The sequence below is a fragment of the Capra hircus genome, chromosome 26 (assembly GCF_001704415.2).
Source record: "Capra hircus breed San Clemente chromosome 26, ASM170441v1, whole genome shotgun sequence".
Classification (NCBI taxonomy): domain Eukaryota; kingdom Metazoa; phylum Chordata; class Mammalia; order Artiodactyla; family Bovidae; genus Capra; species Capra hircus.
The window spans coordinates 28,274,105-28,283,826 of NC_030833.1; the positions used below are offsets into that span (position 1 = coordinate 28,274,105).

A 9,722-nucleotide genomic window follows, 5' to 3' on the forward strand; every position below is an offset into this window, starting at 1 on the left:
ATTAGAACCCACATGCTGCAATGAAGACTGCAGATCTTGAGTTCTGCAGCTAACTCCCAGCACAACCAAATAAACAAATATTTAGAAAATGAATGAAGTTCTGACGTATGCTACAAAGTAGATGAACCTTGAAAACATCATGCCTAGAGAAACAAGCCAGTCACAAAAGACCAAATGCTATACGATTCCACTTATGTGAAACAGGCATATTCACAGAGACAGATTAGAGCTTACCAGGGACTGGGGGGAGGGGAAGGGGGAGTTATTGCTTCATGGATATACTTTCTGTTTGGGGTTGTGAAAACAGTTTTGGAAGTAGACAGTGGTGATGGCTGTACAACACTGTGAAGCATATTCAATGCTACTGAATTGTACACTCAAATGGTAAACTTCATGCTAAACCTTTTAAGCCATATAGCTAGAGAGCGGTTAAGCTAGAATTTGAGCCTAAACCCATCTAACAATAGGGCCCCTGCTCTCGACGCAAAGGTTTCACTCCCCCTGGCAAAAGCAGCAACTAGGAATAAAGAGAACTGGATTCTTGTCATCACTATCTGTGTAACTTTATTCAAGCCTGACTCTGGGAGGCCTCACTTTCCTCAGCTGATAAAATTGGATAGCTGTCTGTTGATTGTGATTTCATAGTACAGAGAGTCCCGAGCCGTGATTCCTGACCCAGATATCATTTGCTTCTGGCCTACTCTGGAGACGTTGATGGACAGGGAGCAAGGGACAGGGACTAGCTGTCTGTGCCCTTACCTAGCCCCTCCCTTAGGGGTGTGCCCTGGTGTGGAGCCAGCTCTTGAAACAAGCCTCCTCTCCCCTTCCCTCCCCATTCTGGGAGAGGACTACTGGCTGTGCTCCAGGATAAACTTCCACCAAGGCGAGTAATAACATAAAGTCAAGGAGAAGGTCAGGGGAGCCCTTAAAAAGGCCTTCTTGCACCCTAAGGTGGGTGAAGCCACTCCACAGCTCTTTGTCCTGCCTGCTGCCACCCGGACACAATGTGGGTGCTCTTGGGTGTCTTTCTGCTCACCCTCGCCTATTTATTTTGGCCCAAGACCAAGCACTCTGCTGCCAAGTACCCCAGAAGCCTCCCATCCCTGCCCCTGGTGGGCAGCCTGCTGTTCCTCCCCAGACGTGGCCAGCAACACGAGAACTTCTTCAAGCTGCAGGAAAAATATGGCCCCATCTATTCCTTTCGTTTGGGTTCCAAGACTACTGTGATGATTGGACACCACCAGTTGGCCAGGGAGGTGCTTCTCAAGAAGGGCAAGGAATTCTCTGGGCGTCCCAAAGTGGTAAGTAATGCCTCTCATCCCTCCCCTCACCAGCCCCTGAGCATGTCGAGCTCTTTAGCCAAGGCCATGCCTGCAATGCCCCTTCTAGTTCCAGCAACCTGTGATTCGTCCAATAACAGACTGGTGGGGCTATGGGTGGGGAGTGACCCCTCAGACCTCACCCAGCCTCTAAACTAGGCAGGAAGAATTAAAGGAAGACTTTATTTTCTGGCTTTTTCTGGAGGTGGGAAAGGGTGGGAGTGGTGGTTTGAGGGGTCAGGGAGCCCTTACAACATCATCTCTCCCCGCTGAAAAAGTGAAAGCGTGAGCCGCTCAGTCTTGACCAACTCTTTGTGATCCCATGGACTAGCCCACCACACTCCTTGCTCCAGGCAAGCATACTAGGGTGGGTTGCCATTTCCTACTCTGGGCAATCCTCCTGACCTGGGAATCAAACCCAGGTCTCGCCCATTGCGGAAAAGTTCTTTACCATCTCAGCCACTTGGGAAGCCCAAGAGTCTAGCTCTCTGAGCCTGAAATCTGAGCTCTCATATGATTCACTGAAAGAGTGTATGTAAAGCATTTAGGCCAGTGCTGGAAGTTCTCAATAACTAGCCTTGATGAACAGAGTTCACATGGAAAACGAGTTAGTGATTCCTGTCCTCCACAAAAAGCTGTGAGGGGGAAGTACCCTGATTCTTGGAGGGCTGGGATCACTATTTTCTTGGAGCTTCCTGGAGCTGCTCCAGCCCTAGGGAGCTGACCTATGCAAGCACTTTCAGGGAGGACGCTGAAGATTCAACCTGTCGAGCTTTCTGTTTGCTCCTGGGGGCAGAAGGCAGTGGGAGCTAGTCATCCAGCAACACTGCCAGCCTCTGACACAGCACCTGGCTACAGGGTACTCGCCTGAATGTCCTGGGCAAGGCCCTCTGGCTGCTTATCTTTGATCAGACCAAGGCTTGACTCTTCTTTGCTTGGGCCAGTCGGCCTGGTCTGTGGGCCAACTACCCTCTCCCATCTCTGCTGGGCTGGTCTCTCCAGGGCAAAGAGGAAGGAGGCGGCTAGTCTGATGGGGCCTGCAGATCTGGGGATAGAAGAGGGGAGGTCTGGGGGGACCTGTATAGTTTTGGGGGTCCTCTGGGCAGAAGCAGCTTGGCCCAAGTCCAGGCTGGTTTGACAAGACATGTGCCTCTGCAGATGTGGCCCTGTAGTGGGCACACGGCCGGCAATGGAAGGGAGAACTAAAAGGAGGCTCAGCTGCTGTGCCTTTAGCAGCCCCCATCCCCAGAGGACCCAGGGAAGGGCAGGGGCCTGGTGTGTCCTCAGTCTCTGCTCCTACAAGTTGAGAGAGTCCATCCCATCACAGCTGCCTCACCCTGTCATTGATCTGAACAATCTAATTCAGGGTTCTTTCTTTCGCCTTACTCTGTCTCTCTGTTGGAGCTGGGAGTGTCAGGCCATAGGTTCTGTCCTACCAAGGCCTTGCAGTCAGGGTGGAGTGAAGCAGGGAGCTCTACAAGGAGGCTGATGACAGGTACCAGCCTCTTTGCCCTCAGTGAGGGCAGGTGGATGGTGCCTGAGTCCTTTGTCCTATGTCCTTTCCTGCTTTCCAAAGGCCACTCTAGACATCCTGTCAGACAACCAAAAGGGCATTGCCTTTGCCGACCATGGTGCCCACTGGCAGCTGCATCGGAAGCTGGTACTGAATGCCTTTGCCCTGTTCAAGGATGGCAACCTGAAGTTAGAGAAGATCAGTGAGTGCCTGGCTGGCCCTGGGCTGAAGGAGCCTGCAGAGGGTTGGGGAAGGGGAGGGTTCTGGGTACCTCCATTCCACATTTTCTTGGCTACCACTGCCATCTGCTGGACATCTGCTCTCTGTCTTAGATTCAGATGGAACTGGTCGAGATGGGGGTGAAGGGATGGCTCAATTCCTCCCTCACATCCCCCTCTCTGCTCAGTTAATCAGGAAGCCAACGTGCTGTGTGATTTCCTGGCTACCCAGCATGGACAGTCCATAGATCTGTCCGAGCCTCTCTCTCTGGCGGTCACCAACATAATCAGCTTTATCTGCTTCAACTTCTCCTTCAAGAATGAGGATCCTGCCCTGAAGGCCATACAAAATGTCAATGATGGCATCCTGGAGGTTCTGAGCAAGGAAATTCTGTTAGACATATTCCCTGCGCTGAAGGTGAGGATGGGGCCAGGCCCTATGGGCAGACCTCAGCACACCCTGACAGTATCCCCAGTTCTTTCCTCTTACAGTTCACTCCAGACCCACATTTTTTCCTGACTACCTCAATTACTGTGACCTCTGCCTCCTGTGACTCTTCAAAATCTTGCTGCTTCTCTACAGAAACAGGTTTAGCTTTTACACTGTGCCCTGTGATACTCATGGTAATGCTGGTGGTGGGGTTTAGTCACTCAGTCGTATCTGACTCTTGTGACCCCACGAACTGTTACCCACCCGACTCCGCTGTCCATGGGATTTCCCAGGCAAGAACACTGGAGTGGGTTGCCACTTCCTTCTACAGGGCACCTTCCCAACCTAGGGATTGAACCCACGTCTCCTGCATTGCAGGCAGAGACTTTACCCACTGAGCAACTGGGAAATGCCATGTGCCAGTACCAAAGCTCCACATTCATTAATCATGCATTCCTTTTGGAAGTGGGCTTTATTATCCCCATGCAGATGAAAATACAGGCTTCAAAAAGTTAAGGAACTTAATCACGCCTGGAGACTCATGTCTGTGTTACTACTGAGTAAAGTTTCAGTCATTGCTAGATGTTCGATTGAAGGGGGAAGGGGAAGTGGAGGTGACTCCTTTCTCCCTTGTTTGGAATTGTCCTGGTTGTCACTGATGCTCCCATTCCGGGTCCCTATCCTGCTTTCCATTCTGGCTGAAGGTTGGGGTCAGGGTGGGAACTCACCAGGGACGGCCAGGGAGAATCTAACATTTCTACTTGGCAGATTTTCCCCAGCAAAGCCATGGAAAAGATGAAGGGTTGTGTTGAAACACGAAATGAATTGCTGAATGAAATCCTTGAAAAATGTCAGGTAGGTGATGAAGCAGAAGAGATGACGAGTTAGGTGGAAAGTGGCAGGAGAGCAGGGTAGGGTCCGTTTTGGACAGTGTAGCAGCTCCAGCACCTAGCAGAGAGCCTGCCATATAGTAGGTGCTCAATAAAACCTGACTTAACTAGTAAATAGGAGTAGAGAAGTGAGGAACTGAAGAGGACGCTGAAGGGTCCCGTCCACCCCGCAAATTTAAAGAGGGCCCAGTGTTTTCTCCACTTCCACAAGTTCATGGGTCCTGACGAGCCTCCCTCCACTCCCTCATTTCCAAGTGGGAGAATCCTTTGTGTCTACAGTCTGGGTGAGAGTATGGCAGGGGTTGCAGATGGGGCTCCTTCCTCTTCATCGTCTCCCAATCTCACCCAACCAGGAGAACTTCACCAGCGACTCCATCACTAACTTGCTGCACATACTGATGCAAGCCAAGGTGAATGCAGACAATAACAACGCTGGCCCAGACCAGGATTCAAAGCTGCTTTCAAACAGACACATGCTCGCTACCATAGCGGACATCTTCGGGGCTGGTGTGGAGACCACCACCTCTGTGATAAAGTGGATCGTGGCCTACCTGCTACACCATCCTTCGGTGAGTTTCTCTCCACCCGAGCCTTCCCAAGCACTCTTGACCCCAGGCACTCTCACTTCTCTCCCAGAGAAAGGGAGAGTCAGTACCTCGGGGTTTCTTTGCAGGATGCCTGGGCTGAAGCACCCTTTGCCCAAGCAGTGGTTGGCTCTCGTCCTTCGGTGGAGCTGCCCCATCTTCTGCAAGCAAAGCCGGGGTTGTAGAGCCACCACTGGGAAGGGTCTTGCCCTTTTGGGTGTGACAGTAGGATTCTTCTAAGCCCTTGCTTCTCCTGGGCTGATACACCCTGGTGACATCCACCCTGTTCTGGCCCTCAGTTGAAGAAGAGGATCCAGGATAGCATTGACCAGAATATAGGTTTCAATCGCACCCCAACCATCAGTGACCGGAACTGCCTTGTCCTGCTGGAGGCGACCATCCGAGAGGTGCTCCGAATCCGGCCTGTGGCCCCTATGCTGATCCCCCACAAGGCTATCATTGACTCCAGGTGTGCCTTCCCTCCCAGGAACATCCAACCCACCTGCGCCCTCCCCCAGCATCTGACTCTTCCAGCTGGCTGGTCAACCTACAGTCAACCACTGACAACCGATCATCCTACCCATGACCCTACTGACCAGTGTGTCTTCTACCCACTGACACTCACTCACCCATCGACCTGACCTCCCTCAGAAGCTGCCTGCCGCCTGGGAGACATGTGCTCCTACCCAGTCCAAAAGCTGCGACACACACACACACGCACACACACACACATTCATGCACACACGCAGCAGCTCCATATGCACACCCACAGGCCCTGACAGACACACAAGTGTTGATCCCAAGTGCTAGTCAGGAAGAGAGGGCTGGATTCACATTCAATCTGGCAGAAGCTGAGGAGAAGATGCAGGAGTGGGCATGAGGGAGTGGCATGAGGGAGCAAAGGACTCTTTTCCCCAGGGTAGGGACCACGGAGACTTGGGGCAGAGCAGGTGGGGAAGGACAATACTCCAGACCCTCTTTTCCTCTCCCTCTCTGGGGCAGCATTGGCGACCTTACCATTGACAAGGGCACAGACGTTGTGGTCAACCTGTGGGCACTGCATCACAATGAGAAGGAGTGGCAGCAGCCCGACCTGTTCATGCCCGGTGAGTCCCTGTTCTGTCCTGCCCCCTGGCCACACAGCCCCCTCTGTGCCCACCTCTCCAGCATTGCTTCCCTTCTGCCAAGCTTCCTACTAGAAGACTCCTGACTCCCACTACATGGACCTGTTGACACCCCTAGCCTACCCGACACTTACCCAGATTCTTCACAGCTGGGTTTCCCACTCTCCTTCCACCAACTGCAAGGCTCCTCTTCTAAGAAGGCCCATAGGCATATGTCTCCTGTGAAGTCAGCCCCCTCTCCTGTTGGATGGTGCCATTTTCATCTGTTTAATACACCTTTTCATCCTTTCTGAATATTCCATCTTCTCTGTGTGATTAAGGGCTACCTGAGAGCAGGGCATTTATCTCTCCTAAGATTGCAGCCCCACCCAAATAAGGCTGTCCACCTTCCCAGACTGGGGCTCCCCAGGCAGGGCCTTGTCCTCCCCCTAGTCCTCTACTGACCCTGGCCTGGCCCCTGGCTGATGCCTCTCCATGGCCTCCCCGTTTCCACAGAGCGCTTCTTGGACCCCACGGGGACACAACTCATCTCGCCATCGTTAAGCTACTTGCCCTTTGGAGCTGGACCCCGCTCCTGTGTAGGTGAGATGCTAGCCCGCCAGGAGCTCTTCCTCTTCATGTCCCGGCTGCTGCAGAGGTTCAACCTGGAGATCCCGGATGATGGGAAGCTACCCTCTCTGGAGGGCAATCCCAGTCTCGTCTTGCAGATCAAACCTTTCAAGGTGAAGATCGAGGTGCGCCAGGCCTGGAAGGAAGCCCAGGCTGAGGGTAGCACCTCATGACTCCACCCTATGTGACCCCCACCCCACACAATTAGAGGAGCTCCCCCGCCCTCTCCCACCATTCCTTCTTCCTCCCCGCCCCCTCTGCTTTCTGTCCCAGCCTGCAGCCCTGGCAGTGATGTGCATAAAACAGTTTCTTTCTCCAAAGGTCCCTGAGCAGCTCATTCATTTGTTCACTCATTTCTTTCAACAAATTTTATTGAACACCTACTACGTGCCGCTCACTCACTGTCCTTGGACCTCATGCTCCTTGGCCTCGTGAAATTTAAAATTCTAATGAGGGCTGACAAATGAACATTCCAGAGACTCATAACTACTTTGGAGTCAATTATACTGGGTGCTGATGATGTGCGGGGAATGAAAGGCTGGGGGAGCATGAAGACTGGGGGGAGGTGCCCCCTGCTGAGAGAGCAGCAGGGAAGAGGCTCAGAACACTGGATTAACCTGCCAGTCTTTCACCCCTGGAAACATACGAGGAAAAAAAGTTCTCCCTTGAGGTATCCTGGCAATCCGTCATCACTGGCTTCTTCTGCCATAGAATAAATGCACTGAGAAGTATGCCATCTTCAGCAAAAGTAAGTAAGTGCTCAGTCATGTCCGACTTGCACCCATACGTAGCCCCAGCTCCCCCCTGATCCCAGGGACTGGGGGGCCAGCCCCCAGGGACCCCCCAGGTCCCGGTCTCACACCAGCAGACCAACCCTGAGCCACAGGAGTGTGGTGCAAAGCTGAGGGACAAAGTAGCAGGGAGCATGTGACAAAGCAAGCGGCACTCAGAGAGCAGGAAGGCAGTTCTACTACAGTGTCTGCACAGCTGGCCAGGAGGGCAAGTCCGTTCCTTCTGTATTAGCTGTATCATTGCCCCTCCTGTTTGAAAGCAGGGATTGCAAACTGCTGGCCCATGGGCCCACTACTGAGTTCTATGTCCACGTGGTACCTTTGTTTTACAATTTAAAAAAAATGAAATTAACTGTCAACATCTTAAAATGAAAAGGATTCATACAGAAATTCTGATTTCCAGCTTTTGAAAATCCCAGGGCCATATTAGATAAGGTCACAAACGTACATGGCCTCTAGCTCCACTTCAGCCTCCCCAAAACCCCTACTGTCCAAAAACCCCATCTGCTTGACTCAAGATGTCACTGCCTAGTCCCTGTGGGCAACTGATGAGCTCCTCCTGCTCTCAAGTTCAGTAATACCCCATTCATCCTCTCACTCTGAGGTTAAGGCCTGCTCAGAGGCCCAAATATGAATGGCAGACATCTGAACTCTCTAGACCGAGGCTCCAGCTACATCTTACACGTGCCACGCAAAACAGCTACCTAGACAAAAAGGAGGGTCCCTCTTCTCTGACTGAGGAGAAGATCTCTAGCCAGTCAGGAAAACCTCCAGCCACAGCACTCAGGAAATGAGACAGAGAGCCAAGTTCTGCCTGGTGCCTGTGTTTATCAAGCATCTGGCTAGGCGTTTTTATCCAAGTTACATATTCCTCTCTTTGTACAGGAAACCAGGAAACTGAGATTCAGAGTGATCACACAGCTAGAACAAGTTTTCTGGATCTAAAGCCTGAATTTTAGTGGGAGAAAAATCTGAATGATTAGCAGTTATCCTAAACTTTCATGCTGGATGCTGACAGGCACAAAAATGACAGATAAGACATGGACTTTGCCTTTGAGGAACTTTGTAATTAGTAAACTGTTAGGGTAAAAAAAAAAAAAAAAGCTTCTGTTTGAGTTCTTATTGCTGAAAATCTTCCTAAAATATTCAGGTTCATTTTGTGCCTCAAATACAGTCTAATCAACAGAATTCATTCCTTTTTTTTTTTCCCTCCAATAATGTGGCAAAACCTCAGGGTCATAATTTGAAGCAATGATGGTTATATATACAACACACACATATCTAGTCAGTTTATATAATACACAGTTTTACAGGTCTCAAAAGTTTTTCAACAGTCAGCCTCGCCTTTGAGCCTGCCAGCCAGTACCCAACAAGAGATCAGAAGTGCTACCACCCTTATCTTACAAAGGAGGAACTGACACCTAGCCTAAGGCTGCAGATAACAGAATTGAGACTGTAAAAACTCGGATCTTCTGACTTTCCGTTCAGTATTCTTTCCATGACTGGGCTCTAGCTCATCAAAGTCATTGCTTTACCTTGAACATGGCTCCTGATGAAATCAAATAATCACTTTGCCCAAAAAGAGGTGCAGTTTTCAAGGGGATATGAAATATTGAAGGTACATGTTAACTTGTTGCTGATGTACTTTGAGAAAGATTCACTACAGTTTCACTGGACAGTGAAGGACACGTGGGGTCTCAGAGCCCTTCTTCACTTTAAGCAAAATTCTAAATTTAACCTCGTTTTTTCCTCAGTAGTTCCACCCCACTGCACCAGGCTTTTGTTGGGGGCAAAAGAAATATTAATAAAAATGAGACTTACCAGTCGTGTGTCTGACTGTCTAGAGACCAGTGCTCAGTCACTCACTCACATCTGACTCTTTGCGGCCCTATGGACTATAGCCTGTGGCTCTCTGTCCATGGGATTCTCCAGGCAAGAATACTGGAGTAGGTTACCGTGCCCTCCTCCACTAGAGACCAGTACCAGAGATTTATTGCCAGTAGAAAGTTCAAGGAAACCACTGGCTTCTACCTCAACAAAGGGTTACATTAAAAATGTTACCCCTGAGCGAACAGATACAAGACTTCTTAAAATCTTCAGACTCCAGAGGCTTTCTTCAAAAGGTTGAATAAACTTAAAGAACTTTCTGAATTTTAAGACCTGACATCTAAAGATTAAAAGAGACATCAGATGATTTAGAAGAAGGGGAATTTAGTATCCCCCTTTTCTGTTATCAACGATAGA

The 9,722-nt window shown here is 50.4% G+C and overlaps 1 protein-coding gene across 1 annotated transcript; it reads left to right on the forward strand.

Moving 5' to 3' along the window:
* LOC102182663 (steroid 17-alpha-hydroxylase/17,20 lyase) lies at window positions 963–6,930 on the forward strand. Its single transcript, NM_001314145.1, is given in 8 exon segments — window positions 963–1,301; window positions 2,896–3,034; window positions 3,239–3,468; window positions 4,249–4,335; window positions 4,724–4,939; window positions 5,254–5,423; window positions 5,957–6,060; window positions 6,574–6,930. Coding segments are annotated over 8 exon segments (1,530 nt in total). The 5' UTR covers window positions 963–1,004; the 3' UTR covers window positions 6,861–6,930.